Source organism: Colius striatus, chromosome 12, assembly GCF_028858725.1.
Source record: "Colius striatus isolate bColStr4 chromosome 12, bColStr4.1.hap1, whole genome shotgun sequence".
Classification (NCBI taxonomy): domain Eukaryota; kingdom Metazoa; phylum Chordata; class Aves; order Coliiformes; family Coliidae; genus Colius; species Colius striatus.
The window spans coordinates 6,425,197-6,441,448 of NC_084770.1; the positions used below are offsets into that span (position 1 = coordinate 6,425,197).

The following is a 16,252-nucleotide window of genomic DNA, read 5'->3' on the forward strand; positions in this document are numbered from 1 at the left end:
CCCCTGCTGCCTCCACTCCACACTAATGATATTCATCCTTCGCCACCTCCTGCGGCAGCTCCCAGCTGCTCTCCCGCCCGGCTGACTCACGCTCGGCGCACACTGGGCCCTTTCAGCAGCCCTCAGCCCCGAACACTGTCGCAGTCTTCCCCGCAGCGGCCGCGGGCCAAGCGCCGACACGCGCTGAGAGCCGCTTTCAGGGCCCGGCCCCAGCGGCCTTCCCGCGGCGGTGCGGGACGGGGCCCTTTGAGCAGCCGCCAGCAGCCAACAACAAACAAATACGTGTATGAGAGACGGGAGACAAATAAAAGGATCCCAGACTCCCAGCCGCTCGTGGCTCGGACAGACGAAACCTGCCAGGAGCCTTTCCCTCCTTTCTGCCTTCACCCAGCTTCCTCCACCCAACAGCGGGGCTCTGTGTGTGGTGGGGCCGGGGGCACACACGGGGCCCTGCGCGCGGCTCCGGTGGCAGCTCCCCCGCCAGGCCCGGCGAAGCGGGAGCCGCCGGCAGCTCCGGGGAGCGGGCTGGAGGCACGGAGCCGGCAGGACAGCGCTGGCCCCTCACCGCAGCCGGGCGTGCACGTGCAAGGGGGCTGGCACCCTCCCTGGGGCTCCTCTCATGGCCTGCCGTGAAGTGCTGGATGCCGGGTGCTGCAGGGGAGGGGGAGGCTTGGGTGTACCCAGAAAGAGTCGTACTCACCTGCCACAGCCTAACACCGGGGCTTTTCAGCTGCCACAGCCTTTGCAGCAAGGTGTGCACACCCCACGGGGCACAAAGAGCAAGGTCAACCCTTGTTACCACGGGTGACACCGCAGGGATGTGCATGGACACATCTGTGCAAGGCGCTGCCCTGGAATCTCCTTCCTCTCGCCTCACGGCCTCTTGCTGCCTTTGCTTTTCCTGTGGTGTTCTGGTCAGTTTGCCAAAATACCCAACGTACTACCTGAAAAAAAACCAGCCCCAAAGTGTTCTCTGCGTGAAGCAGAGCTGTGTGTCCCTCTGCATGTCAGGGGCCAGCACTGCCCCTGCTGTCGGTGCTGAGCAGGGGCTGACCCTCACACCCCAGGCAGCGCCGCGGGGGCACCGATCCTGCCATCATTGCCACCCGCAGAGCACGGGGACCAGCACCAAGCCCAGCTCTGGGACAGAGAACGAGGCAAAACCAACAGCCCCGACTGGGGAAAACCACGGGAGGCAGGCGGCCAGGCTGGAGGGGAATCCCCACCCGCAGTTTGCTACCCACTCTCTGACAGCCTCCCCTCTCCATCAAGCATCTCTCCTTGGCAGGGACAGCAGCAGGATGCTGCCCAGGGGCCAGGCTTGTTTGTTGTCTTCCAGAAGTAGAGCCAGAGAGGCAACCATCTCAATGGCTTTGGGGAGGAATGTGGTATCTGAAGGGCTGAGATGTGCCTTGCAGCCACCTTTCCCTCTGGGTGTTTGCTAGGTTTTCCGTGGCAGTGAGATCTCTCTTCAGCTACTTTCTTCAGTGAAACTGCCACAATAAAGGAAGATGAGTTTTACAAGCCCAGAGGTTGAGCGTTTTGCAAGCTGTGCTTAACCTGAGTAACCTCACCCATCAGCTGCACTCCTGGCTCTATGAGGCCAAGCCACCAGCAGTGCCAGCCACCAGCAGTCATAGAAAGCCCTGCCAGAGGGGAGTAGCTGAGGGATAAAGCTTACACCTATAGACACCCCTGAGAGTCCAGAGAGTCCAGAGAGACCCTGTTTCCCAGTAGTGAGGAAAAGGCAGTGAGTGCTGGGGTGGGCAGGGAGGGAGGGGAGCCCTGTCCCTGCAGGCTGCTTCATCCTGCAGTGGTCTGGCATCTAAGCAAGCAGGGCAGGAATTTGTGGCAACAAAAGTGTAACTCTTCACACAAAGTGTAAGAAATCCAGGTCCTTATCTTATCTGGGTGTTCTCACCTTCTTCAAACATGGGAAATGCTGTTGTGATACGTCAGTTATTTTGTGCACTGAGTGTGAGGGACCTGGCATTGTGCTTAGGTTACAAGTGGCTCACAGTATGCCTTGCTGGTTTTCATCTTCACAGTCTTGAAAGATTACTTCATGTTGATTTTCTTGTAATGATGCTGAGAGCTAATTCTGCTAAGCCAAAGAATAAACAGGACAAACCCAGTCCAACCTCCTGCTCAAGCAGCACCACCTAGATCAGGTCACTAAGAGGCCAGCACAGGGCCACCAAGATGATCAGGGGGCTGGAGCATCTTTCTCCAGGAAAGACTGTGAGACCTGGGGCTGTTCAGCCCCATTCATACTTACAAGTATTTAAAAGGTGGATGTCAAGGGGATGGGACGACACTTTTTCTGCAGTGTCCAGTGACAGGACAAGGGGTAATGGACGTGAGCTGGGACACAAAGAGTTCCACTTAAACACAGGGAAGAACTTGTTTGGTGTTGAGGTGAGGGAGCCCTGGCCCAGGCTGCCCAGGGAGGGTGTGGAGGCTCCTTCTCTGGACGTTTCCAAACCTGCCTGGACACGTTCCTGTGTGACCTGATCTAGGTGGACCTGCTTCTGCAGGAGGCTGGACCAGATAATCTGTAGAGGTCCCTTCCAACCCCTGTCATTCTGTGATTGTATGGTCCTGCATCCCAGGTGGGTCCCAGTCTGCTGGAGCAATCCAGAGGCAGCCACCAGCTGCTCACAGGGCTAGATCCTCACAGGGCCAGGATCTCTGGTGCTCCCCTTGGCCTTGGGATCAGCCATCCAGCAGCAGAGCCTTGGGCCAAGCCACAGTGCTGCCAGCAGAATTATCTCTATTGCTTGCCAAGGGAGAACCAATATATTTCACACCCAGGAAATAGATTTGTTTCTTAATAATCTGGAAAAGCAACTGATAAATGGGTGGAAGAAGGGGTGAGGCAGAAGAATGTACACTGTATTTATGGAGCTGTTGTTTGTCATTGGCTCCTGCGTGGCCAGGCTGGACAGTTTTAACCTGCTCTAACCCCCTCCCTCCTTTGTCCTGGAATAAATTGGCTGAGTAACACCCAGCAAATGCACTGAGGAAACAAACCTGAGCAGATGCCACCTGCATGCAACAGTCTGGCAGGAGAAAGGAAATGTTGAGCTGTGAGCAAAAGGCAGGTGAATTAGTTCATGCAAGGAGATGTGCTTTGCACTCCCTTAGCTATGGGTGGTATTGGAAAGGAAAACCTGGGCTGGGTTTATGCAGCCTGACTTCGTCAGTGGATGTGGAGGAAAAGGCAGATGCTGTGTAAGAGCTCTGAGCCAAGGCAGGTGCAGCATGGGCCAGGTTTATGGAGATGCACGGTCAAGTTTTGCAATTTCACTGTGAAACTACCAGGGTACTGAAGCTACGTCCCTGCCCCAGCTCACCTGAGCCATGAAACTACCAGGGTATTGAAGCTATGTCCCTGCCCCAGGCCTCCTGAGCCATGAAACTACCAGGGTACTGAAGCTATCTCCCAGCCCCAGCTCTCCTGAGCCATGAAACTACCAGGTACTGAAGCTATCTCCCTGCCCCAGCTCCCCTGAGCCATGAAACTACCAGGGTACTGAAGCTATCTCCCTGCCCCAGCTCCCCTGAGCCATGAAACTACCAGGTACTGAAGCTATCTCCCAGCCCCAGCTCCCCTGAGCCATGAAACTACCAGGTACTGAAGCTATCTCCCAGCCCCAGCTCCCCTGAGCCATGAAACTACCAGGTACTGAAGCTATCTCCCTGCCCCAGCTCCCCCGAGCCATGAAACTACCAGGGTACTGAAGCTATCTCCCTGCCCCAGCTCCCCTGAGCCATGAAACTACCAGGTACTGAAGCTATCTCCCTGCCCCAGCTCCCCTGAGCCATGAAACTACCAGGTACTGAAGCTATGTCCCTGCCCCAGTCCCCCTGAGCCACACAAGTGGGGGCACACGTGGATGTCCTGACAAACAAGATCTATTTCTAGTTCTCAGGGTCACAAATGCTACCTTCAAACTGTACCTGGAAAAGGAAATAAGCATAATAGTGCTCATGGTAATGAGTTAAGGTTCTAGGCACTCTGTGGCTGCAGCTCCCTCATCCTCACCCTCACCCTGCACACAGCGCTTCACCTTCCTGAGAGAACACGTGTAAGCAGGGCTCAGGGATCACAGGAACAACAAATAGGAACCTCAGATGAAATAACAAGGACTAGAGCAGGACTGTGCCAAAAACTCAACATTTTTTTCTCCTACCTAGAACCCTGCCCCTCACTCCAGCCAGGCTGGGAAGCAGCCTCCATCACCCCCTGCTCTGTCTCCCTGTCTACCCCGAGGCAGATGCAAAGCTCTCTCGGGCTGGAAGGAGCTAAAATTAAGGAGACACCTCTGCATTTGAGACAGCCTCCCACCCCCCTCCTCCACACGGGAGTCACAAAGTTATTTCTCAACTTTGGTGTGGTGGAGGTGAAGTTTCTATTCCTGACAGGTTGTGGCGGACTTTCGTTTCATGCTGATGGAATCCTTAGTGCTACCCAGACTCCCACCACAGTTAAGACCTCCACAGTTAAGAGCCAGACAAACCAATTGGTGTGGACACACTGAAAAGTGTGGAGGTTAAACTCCAGATTTGAGCTGCTGTGAGTCAATGCAGGCATGAAAGCAGCATTGGTTAATAAACCAGCTGGAACACAGCTTGCACACTGATCTGGTGTTTCACAAGCAAACCAGAGCTTTTAGCTTCTTTGCTTCCCCCTTCCTTTTCTCTCCAAGCAAAACTGTGCAGAAAGCCTGGTGCAGCAGGAGCACATCTGGGGCAATTGCTGCTCTGCTGCATTAATTCATGACAAGACAGAGAAGAAAAGCTCTTCATGATTTAAAAAACCCTGTTATCCTGCTCCCTGGGGCTGAAATGGAGGCTGCAACAGCTCAGGCACGGTCAGGCAGTGACAGCCCAACTTGGAAGAGCTGCTGCAGTAGCATAAACCTTTGCTGAGGAGCAAAGGGAGCATCACCAACCAGTGTGGGTTTGCTCTCTTTGATCCAGCCCCAGTGCACAAGGCAATGATCAACAGAGCAGAGATGTTGAGAGGAAAAGCCTTCCCTGGAGTTCCTCACAGCTGGAAGCACAAAGCCCCTCCATCCCTGGTACCCAGTACTGCAGGGGTTTTGGGGAATCTTTCCTCCTGTCCCATCAGGGCTGTATGCTTCATCCTCTCAGATCCCCCCACAAGTGTTAAAGGACCCCCAGTTTCTACTGTCTCTAGAACTGGTCTGTGTCCAGTGACTGGGTGTCTGATCCCAGCCCCTGCTGCCATCCCCCCTTTCCTCTGGCACATGGAGGGCTCAGAGGAGCTGCTGCCTCTCCCGAGGAAAGCACGAGGAACAGGCGTGCAGCCTGCCATGGCTCTGCCTGGGACTGAGTCACGTTTCTCCATGGATTCACACCCAAAACAGTGCTGATAAGTCAGGGATGCTGCAGCCATTGCTTGCAGAGATGAAGGTCAGCTCTGTTTCTGATGCTGCCCTGCCAGCGTGGGGGCTTGGGGTGCAGCAGGGGCTGGGAGGGGACAGGGCAGGAGCGGTTGGTCCCACAGGGCTATCCCAGACCATGTGCTGTGGTGCTCAGCAAGAAAAACTGGGAGGAGGAAGGAGTTACTGTGCTTGTCTTCCCAAGTAATGGTTAAGAAGTGAGTGTGCCTGCCTTCCTGGGGATGGCTGAACACCTGCCTGCCCATTGGAGGCAGTGAATGAGTTCCTCATTTTGCTTTGCTGGTGCACACAGGTTTTGCTTTACCTATTAAAGTGTCTTAATCTCAATCCACAAGCTTTCTCACTCTTCCCCTTCTTGCTCCCTGGGGGAGCAAGTGGCTGCGGGGCTGAGCTGCCCGCCAGGACTGACTCACAACACACCCCTAAGGTCATGGCAGTAACACTCCATCCATCAGCTCCAACACACCTAAGCAAGGACAGATTTCCCCAGGAGCTGATTTTCTACCAAGGACAGGGTATTCCAGGCACAAACCACACTCACAGCCCAGAGGAAGGTCATTCAAAGGAACACACAGTAACACCAGTAACCGTGCCAGGCGGCAGGACCTGTCAGCTCTGGAGAAGATAAGGCAGCCTGTGACTCACTGCTCTGCCCAGTCCAACTGCCAGTGTTGGGAGAAAGAGGTAAAGTATTCATCCAGCAACACACTGTCCCCTTCCCATTACCCAGGAATTATTTCAGAGGCACAATGAAGCTGCGAGATTTCACCACTGGACACGTAACACTTCAGTGGCTGACCTGCCCTAAACTGTTCTCATTAGGAAATGGTTTTGCATGAAGTACTGGGTCAGAAGGTAAAGCTAATGAGAGATTTTAATCAGCCCCAGCACAAAAGGAAGTAGATTTCTATGTAATACCAGAGACTCAAAAGCTCACCTTTAGGATGGCTTTGGGATCAGGTCTGTGCTGCAGAAGAGGCTGTGGTACAGGTGAAAGCAAAGGGGCTGCGGACAGCAGGCACCAAACATCCAGTCAGTTTTCAGAGAGGTTCAGCCTGGGACAAGCACCTTTCAAAGCCTCCTTTGCCTCTGTAATGCAGGAACACAATCCAGCCCTATGGAATAATTCACATTGCAGGAAAAAAATATGGCAACCCCTCCACAAACAAAACAAAAAGGCTGAGTGAGGGAAGGAAGCAGAGACAGGAAACTACAGGGATGTTCTTCAGAGAGGCCACTACTGGAGGATAAAGGGATGGTTTTTTATGCACGTGCTGAGGTTCCTTCTGAAGCTCATTTCAGGCATCAGAACAAAACTATCAGCTTTCCATAGAGGCTCAATCCATCCCCTGCTGTCAGCGAGGACAGAGTGCTTTAGAAAACTACCTGCCTCCTCACAGCTGCTTGGGGGAAGCTGAACTGGGTTGAAATACAGAACATATTTCTATCTCACCAGCAACAAGGAAGGAAGATAAAGAGATACAGCAAAGATCTCTTGTTTTGCAATTGGACTCCACAAATGTGTCACTGTGACCAGAAAGGTGTAACATCACCTGCATTGGGTTTGGTTTGAAACCTTTGGTCTCTGCTCTGTGCAGGAACACAACTCAGGAGCCAGAACACTCTGCTGAGACTTGGGATGAAATCACTTCCCATTGCTGCCATTTCTGGGTGGCTTGAGCAGTGACATACAATGGCTGGCACTGGCTTCTGCTTTAGTTGTTAGAAAGGTGGTTTCAGAGAGCCTTGGAAACTCCAGGATCTGTGGAGGGTCACAGCTGCTTAGACCCACCTCCCTGCAACACTCAGCACAGTCTCACAAAAATCTGCATCCCTGCCACCTCCATCTTCAGAGTCAGGAGGATAAGAAGGGTTAGAGGGAAACACAGTCAGGAGGATAACAAAGGTTAGAGGGAAACCTGCAATGTCCTTTCTTTCCCCTGCCCAAAGCACGCTGAGGTTTTAAGCTACAGCACAGGAAACAGCCTTTTGGCTACTCAGCGTTTTCCAGCTCTGTCGAAAACAAAACAAGGTTATTGTGGACAATCAGAATGAAGTTATCCTGCTCCAATGGAGAAGCATGCTCTGCAATGGTCAGGGCCTGCATCTGAGTGAGAAGCTGACACTAAGCTTTAGGTCAGCTCCACATACATGGGACTGAAAACTCAACCAGCCCAGTTTGTAAGTTTTAGGACAAGCAAGGCAAATTCTCGCTGTTATTGTGTTTCGTGGCAGGGCCTAAAAGCCTTAGTTATGGGTCAAGTTGCTCGTGTCCTCAATGTCACATGGGCACTGAGGCTGACTATGAGCCATGGGACCAGTTGTACTGACTCATAATCAATGATTTGGCCCCAGTTGCAGCGTGGCTACACTGGCACAGCCACTGCAGACATCTCCCAGCCCTGATCTGGGCAGAAACAGGACACCCACAGCTGCTGTAGCTGGTATTTCTGGAGCACAGAGCAATGGGACCCTGGAGAACTGCATTATGCTTTGCCTGTGGAACACTCCCTGAGATGGTGGCTCGTGACCAGGAACAACCTGGCATGGAGCTTTTGGTACAGTTAGTCGGGATGGAAAATGTGGCTGTTTTAAACAGAGCAGTTTCCACGGGGCTTAAGGATGGAAGGGGCCTGAATCGAAACAGAACTCTTCCTCAAGTCCCTCATTTCAGTTCCCAGCTGCTCACTTGGAAGAGGAAGAAAAAGAAAGGAGCCACTTTTGTGGAAAATCATGGTAGGCTACAATCTGATGAGTTAACAAAAACACCCCAACAAGTTGTCTGCTTAAGAGGAGCCAGTCCCTGAGGGTAGTGCAGGTTTGATCCAGGAGGAGAGCAGTTGGAGCATATTTCAGTGAGACTGCTGCTTGACAAAGAATTCCTTTGGTGCTAATGGTCCCATTTCTTGCTACCAACACGAACCACGCTCCCAAATGGCAGTGCATGAGCAGACATGAACAATAAAGTGATTTGTTCTCAGGAAGCATTCAACCTCTGCCAACAGTCAACCGGATCCAGAGCGTGGCTGGGGCAGTCAGACCGGCACATGGCAGAGCGAATGAGGGACTGTGTCACTTGGCACAGAGCTGCTATTTCCAGCACCTACATCCCATCCTCACGTTAGCTCAACTTTTTCACTCTTCAGAGGAGGAGGACTACATGTGGAACAAATACAGGCAGGTTTGGAAACCTCCAGAGCAGGAGTCTCCACACCCTCCCTGGGCAGCCTGTGCCAGGGCTCCCTCACCTCAGCACCAAACAAGTTCTTCCCTGTGTTTAAGTGGAACTCTTTGTGTCCCAGCTCATGTCCATTACCCCTTGTCCTGTCACTGGGCACTGCAGAAAAAGTGTTGTCCCATCCCCTTGACATCCACCTTTTAAATACTTGTAAGTATGAATGAGATCCCACTTGAGTCTCCTCCATGCTGAACAATCCCAGGTCCCACAGTCTTTCTTGGAGAAAGATGCTCCAGCCCCCTGATCATCTTGGTGGCCCTGTGCTGGCCTCTTAGTGACCTGACCTAGGTGGAGCTGCTCGAGCAGGGGGGTTGGACTGGATGATCTTTAGAGGTCCCTTCCAGCCTCCACCATTCTGTGTCTGTAATGAAATCTGGATTTACAAGGGATACGTTTTTTTCCTTGAGATGAGTGGAGGGAGGTGTCCTTGCCTCCTAAAATCCTCCTAAAATTCAGATGGTCTCAGCATTCATAGCTGTCAGCTACAGCTCAATAATATATAAAGCACCTTCAGCACCTGCAGGATAAACCTTACTTGTTTCAGGGATTCCTTCGTTTTCATTTGTCCTGTTTATTCTTTGGCTTAGCACAATTAGCTCTCAGCATCATTACAAGAAAAACAACATGAAGTAATCTTTCAAGACTGTGAAGATGAAAACCAGCAAGGCATACTGTGAGCCACTTGTAACCTAAGCACAATGCCAGGTCCCTCACACTCAGTGCACAAAATAACTGACTCCTCAAATCGTATCACAACAGCATTTCCCATGTTTGAAGAAAGTAAGAACACCCAGATAAGATAAGGCACACAGTTGGTGTGAAGAGTTTCACTTTCATTCCCACAAATTACTGCCCCGATTTCTTGGAAACTTGAGCCACGTACCAAGGGCTGCTGAGAGAATTTGTAATACAAGGGAGCCACGGTCCAGAAAGTTATTAGATGTCCTAGGGTGTGCCGCTCAGCCTGTTGTTTGGAGAGCATCAGGTCCTTACAGAGTGGAACTTTGGATGGTGATGTTATAACTGAACACAACACCCTTCCACTGCAGGGCAGAACGCAGCCCAGAGCTGGGAAGGAACTTGAAATCCCATATCCCAAGCACCAGGACGGCAGGAGAGCAGAACCACTGGTCTGATGACATAGCAGGACGATGCTCTATGTTCTGCACTCAAAAAGTTGGGTTCTTTCAAAGAAATTATTAGCAGCAGATTCCCATACAGCTTGGACAGAACAGTCTGGTCTTAAAGTCTGTTCTGTCTGCCTCAAAACACCTTGCTGTTTCTCACTCCTCAATACATTCTCAGCAGTCCCACTCCTTTCACAGTTTCCCTGAACAGCAGGGGTTGAGGAAGTGCAGCACTTGGGTCTCACCAGGCTCAGCAGAGGTTTGTTGGCTAGACCCATATCCTCTTTGCTAGCCACGATCACACACCTCCTTGAGCTCAGTGTGCCACAGCCTGGTGTGTCCAGGATGGGCTGCAGGGCTCACTCCTGGGTTAGCTGATGCTCACTGAGCAAGGTGCACCTCCCAGCTCTCCAACACTTCCTGTCCCAGGAAAGGGCTTGCTCCAACACTGAGCCAGATGGCGAGTAAGTGTGAGGGTGGTCCAAACTGCCAGGGAGTTCTGGCTCAAAGATGAATTCAAGCCCCAGGCTAAAAGGTAAGTCTGGATGTACTGGGTTACCTGGGAGGAAAGCAGCCTGTTGCTTTTCTGTTACCACTACTCACAGATGTGCAGGAATGCAACATGGCACTTCTTATCTCTACCCTGAAACCCCCACTGGGACTTGTAAAGACATTTGTGCAACTTTTTCTTAAGGAAACAAAGTCAAACCAAGCAGTCACTGTCCTTCCCTAGTACAGCAACATTTTTCCTCCAGAGAACTTCCCTGCTATTCTTCTCTTACACACTGAAATCATAGAATCATAGAATGGTAGGGGTTGGAAGGGACCTTTAGAGATCATCTAGTCCAACCGCCAAATCCTCCAACAAGTCCAACCCCCAAATCCTCCAACAAGTACTACTTGTGACACCAAACCAATGTCCCTGGTGGCATCCCACACTCCTGGGCTCTCCTCATGAGAGGCCACGAACAATGGGTGGCTCATGCCTGCTCTGCCACACTTCTGAGCAAACAATGGTACCTCTGCAGAGGCTGGCCTGGCACAACTGTTTCAACTCGGGTGGAGACAAAACTGTTGGGGACAGAATTTGTCAACAATAGAACAGTGAAAATTAAACAAATGCACACCCTAAAAGTTCAAACATCCCCAAACAAACGTATCAAATAGAGACAGAAAGTCCCTTTAGAAGCGTTTTTATCAGTCACTGGCAGATAATTTTGAAGCACTTTGTACAGAATGAGACCTCCATATGCAGTTTCTAGAATCATAAAGTCACAGCAGGCATCATCAAACACTGTCCATAAACAAAATTATACTGAATATAGAGCAAAGCTACCCAAAAGGCACACTGGCACCACATAGCACTTTTGTCCCAGCAAACCTTCCCTGGTAGATCTTGTACTCTCTGTAATAACTGTATTTGCTTATTACAAACAACAATTGCAGCCACTTTTAAGTATAGTCACACTCCTCTCATTCAGGCAGGTCATTTCTACTGCTCCCATTCTGAATTTACCAGGGTGGTGGTGTCTCTAACAGCAGCCTCTGTGTGGCATGTACAAAAAGTAGTTAATGGCTTTGAAGAGTGAGGTGCAGAATTTGCTATGTGTGTGTTACTGACCTCTGTCCCAGGCACCTTTCAACCCTGAATAGTGGAGTCCTACTAACAAAGGCAGAATCAACATTCTTCATTAGCTTCAAAACCTTCTGACTGACTTCACAGGGGCTCCTTGTGAACCAGACCGAGAAAAGGAGGACACATCACTTGGTTGGCCTCTCAGATTACTGCTCAGCTGATCATTTATTTCTAAGCATACCCATAGCTTCTCTCAAATATTTGGAAAATGAAATTTCTCAAGCATTAGTATAAAAAATAGTCTCAGTTTTCAAACTCTATCCTTAGATGTAAGAGTTGAACATGGAAAAATGTACACACAGAGTCCTGTATTGCAATGGGCCCGAGTAAGAAACAAACACACAAGTACATAAATTTCAGCTTGCTCCTTTCAGTCCTGCTCTGCACCATGCATTTTGGTTTTCATGACCCTTGATCTGCTGGAGCAGCTGTAGCTGCACCTACCAATCACCTTCAACTGACTTGTAAGGAGTTACACAGTTTTGACCTCAACTAATGGTAAAGCCAGGGAGGTTTTGGAGTTGTTGTTGCCCTCACTCCACTCCCCCACGTCCCAAAAAAAACCACCTCAGTCTACACTGAACACTTCAAAAGCAGCCCTGTGCCTCAAAGAATCAGCTCTTCTCCAACAAAACACTCAGCAGTGCTGTAAAGTAAATGGAACTCAATGGCTGGAGCAGTCTGTCATCTGTGTATGCAGATGAATGTGCTTAGCACGTCAGTGTTAACAACTTGCCCATTGATAGCAGGTGCTGGAAAAAAGACAGCATTTCAGAGGGAAAAGAAAAGCTGCCTACCCTGGAAAAGCACTAGGTGGGTTTTTATGGCTGTTTTCCATCACTACCCTTTTGTGAAGCAGAGGATGTGATTTCCATTGGTTGTGTTTATCAGCTGTGAGAGGAGGTGGATGAATCTAAGCACAGGTCAGGGATTTTCTGTGATTCCTCTGTCTAGATCTCTGTGACAGGGGTTATCAGGTGTCTGTAACTGCTTTATGTCCTGTGTAATCTGGGAGTTTAAGCCAGATCCATACTCTGCCTACTTCGCATTACACCTGTGGACACCTTGAAGTTACTGAGCAGTAGATTGTAACATGAATGTGACCAGATTTTAAACTGTCTTCTCCTTACAAAACATCCTGATTTCAATTTAAAGGCTACTATCAAAGGAGTTACCTGCACTTGAGCACAGGAGCCCTTTCTGCAAACCTCTGACACGGTGTCACTGATCCTGGTAGGTGTCATAGCAACTACGACACATGAAGAAACAGCCTTGTCTCCAGTTGCCACCACATACCACGAGGTACAATTCAAGGTCTCGGGAGAAGCATAAAGCTTTCTTCTGTTCCTGTGGAAATGATTAGTGGCTTTGCAACTCTTTACTTTAAGGGAAGGGAGTGTGAGTTATTGCAGTTGCTTCAGCTTTCAGGCTGTGTTCCACTTGTTTGTTTCTCAAGGTGACATGCCAAAACAAAAGCCTTACCTTCTCCTTTTTGAGCCTGTGAAGACCTTTGCTTTTGAAGTCTGCCCTGACAACGCACATTGCCTGCTTTTGGTGCCTTTCTGCCTCAGCAGCAGCCAAGTTCCAGGGCAAACTGCATTTCAGGAACAGTTGCTGCCGTTTTCCTAACAACTGGGTCACATGAGGGGATGTTACTGAAAAGCCAGCCCCCAGTGAAGACTTTTCTGTTTCCTGGTGCTGTCACTTTTGAGAGAAATAACACCAAAGAGTGCTACCTCGGTAATAGGGTGGTTGGAACTAACTGCTGACTTTTTTATTTACTGGAGGCCTTCCTGACCTCTCTTGCCTAGCCAGCAGTTCCATAAACACACAACCAGTCCTTGCTCAGAAATGAAGAAGATAAAAAAAAGCAACAAAGACCAAAAAGGGTTGTCCACAGCCACAGGTAAAGAGACAGTTGCTTTTGATCTGTTCACATTCTCATGGTTTCTTCTATGAATGACAAAACAAGGTTCTTCATTCCAGTGGGGAAAACAAGAATATTATTCATTCCATAAGTGTTAAACAGTAGAATTAAGGGGGAAAAAAAAAAACCCAAACACAGGAACAGGTGTAACTGCTGCAGAAAAACACTGATCAGAGCCTCTGAGGGGAGTGTGGATGCTGCCTTGGGCACTGGCACCATGGTTTTCAATTGCCACAGGTTGATGAAATAGTTTCTGTCCAGTCTCTGGTGACCAAACACAGATCTTGCTCCTCACAAGACTGCTCCAGGCAGTGAGGCTCTGTCTGCACACGTGACAGACATTTTCCCCCCTGGTGCAGATCCTTTGATATGTCCCAACTCATTCAGCAAGGCATAATTTAAAAGCAAGCAAACAAACAAGTGGCAGGCTAGTTCAGCAAGCAACATGTAAAAAAGACAGTTGTTTGGTCAGACACCTGTGCTGAGCCCTACATACCCTCTCCAAAGGCTGTTTACTCTGACTCAGAAGGCAGAGAGTAAAGTTTCTTCTCAAGGTGACAATGTCACTTTAGAGTATATCTGAGACACTGGGACTATGTCTATGTCCCTTATCAGTCCTGGGCTATTGCTGAGACCTTGAATTGTAATAACAAGGCCCTTGTCTTAGGCAGCTTTAGAGAGGACAACAGAAGCATCCCATCAGATAATCCCTGAATCGCCATGCAGGGTACCCTGCAGTGTCAGTAACCTCACTCTCTTCTCAGTAGGTCTCCAGTAAAGCTCATTACAGGAAGCTGGCTCTGTCCTTCAACAATGTGACAGGTGATTCTCGAGGAAAGGAACTGTTCTCACTTCTTGCAGGACTGTCTGCCTGCAGAAAAACAGCAAGAAAGGGTCTGTCAGCTGAAAGCAGGATTTATTACAAGACAGGAGCTGCCTGAGGGCAAGACTTGTTCAACCTGTACAGTGCCACAAACACCACAAAGAACATGCCAGAGGCATCTTAACCGCTGATGTTGCAACTCTGAAATGCAGAATGTGTTTATGGCAACCACTCGTCAAGGGACGCTGAGAGAACTTGTGAAAGTCACCAGGGCCCAGTGGCACTCCTGACAAAAACCATTCCTCCTTCTGCTGATAGACACTGTTGGACTACTCTTAAGTCCACTGTGCCCTAGACAGAACTTGTTACACTGCAAAGACCTTGAGGACACCCACACACAGTCGCCTGGGGCAAATGCAGAGTTAGGAACAGGGTAGATTAAACCATTCAACCATGTCCACGTGGAGCACATAAGCACAGTTCAAAAAGGTCTAAATTTGGCTGCCAGTTCCAACCCTGTATCAGCTAGGAAGTGGAACCCAGAGAAAACCTCAGCATGGTTGGTTTTACCTGAAGGAGCTTGGTTTTGCTTTAAGGTAGAGCTTTAGAGCTGGCTAATAGCAGCAAGCTACACCTCAGGCAGGAATCTGGCCCCAAGCCTGTCGCTGCACTGAGTACCTGTGCTTCCTCTGCATTCCTCAGGCATTCCACACACTCCATGCTGCAAGAGGAGCAGTCCAGCTAGTTCAGCTACGTTTACATAAAAGCAACGTATTTCCAGAAAAGACACATATAATAAACGTTAAAAGCCAACTAAAAATGTGTCTCTGAAATATGTGAGCACATCAGGGAAGTACAATCAGAAACTCATCTTTTTCCCCTCATGCTCATCAGCTACAAAAACTTGTATTTCTCCAGAAACACAAAGAAATCCACAAATTAAAGACAGTCTTCCACTGAGACTGTGTCTCTTGATATGTAAAAACCTACATACCTATGCAGCAGGCAAATGGGAGACAGTAACTGCTGAAATCTACTGATTGCTGCTATCTGTGCATCTGATACCATTTTAGACTTACAGATGAGGCAGCTAGGAAGTTAAAGGAACTGCAGCACAGAGCTTACTAGGGAAGCATCACCTGCTACAGATACCTTCCCTGCACCTTTAACAGCTGGGAATTACCTTTGAAAACCTCAAATTTGGACATAGGTAGTAAAAGCCCTTTTAGTCCTTTAAAATCTGGTCCTTATTACCTTCCTCTTGCTTTTTCTGACTATAAACACCCATGTGAGAATCCCTGCAAGACAAACAACAACCACTAGCTGCTCTGTGACAGCAGACAACAATGCAGGACACATACACAGAGGGAATGGAAGGCAACTTGTTTGCAAAATAATTTCTTTGCTATTTTTAGCAGGAAGATAAAGAGCTGAAAGTTCGATTGTGGACACTGAGTCTGTGTCAGGGCATAGGTGGACAGCCAGGAAACAACTACCTGGAACCTCCACAGAAAACTCAGGAGAAAAGGCAGATGGACACATAGTAAGGTGTGATACCCACTACATGTTCAGCTTTAGAGTGTACAGACACAGCAAAGATAAGAGTACATTGTAAGACAAATCCTATCCAATAGCAGTCAGAAGAGCCCAAGAGTCTGGATGTACATATGCTGGATCTACAGAGAAGCCCAAGTGATGTAGAACTCTGATCATGCTCTGCATGAATGCAATTTAAAAATAAAATACATTATACACTGTGTCACTGGGAGAGGAACTTACTCCAGAGCCCTGTGACAGCAACATACTTACGTCACATTTTTCATTCACCCAGGAGTGTAAAACTGCCCTGGAGAAACTAGAACATGCAGAGGAGTTTGTGTGTTCACACACACACTTGTACTTTTCCCTTCTTCAGCAGAGCTTCTCTTTTTCAGTGGGCCAGTGCTTTTGTAAATGAACAGAAACAGCAAGCAGGGACAGACTCTCAGGTAATACCACGTTCGGTCAGGGCACAACAGTGCTCCTGTCACAGGAAACTGAAAGCATTGCTGTCAGAGGTAAAACATGGG

At 49.4% G+C, this 16,252-nt stretch overlaps 1 protein-coding gene across 9 annotated transcripts in view; it reads right to left on the bottom strand.

The window, feature by feature from the left end:
• ARMC9 (armadillo repeat containing 9) overlaps positions 1 to 16,252 on the bottom strand; it is a 93,726-nt gene that overhangs the window by 12,725 nt on the left and 64,749 nt on the right. For 7 of the 9 annotated variants that reach the window (XR_009819550.1, XR_009819556.1, XR_009819551.1 and 4 more), the window contains one exon: positions 6,370 to 6,521. Coding sequence is in view for 2 of the 9 variants with exons in the window: in XM_062006102.1 (XP_061862086.1) it covers positions 14,168 to 14,231 (64 nt within the window). In the remaining 7 variants the exon portion in view is untranslated. Of the gene's footprint in view, positions 1 to 6,369; positions 6,522 to 11,024; positions 14,232 to 16,252 lie in introns of those variants that run through there. The other 2 variants (XM_062006102.1, XM_062006101.1) reach the window with 1 other exon arrangement.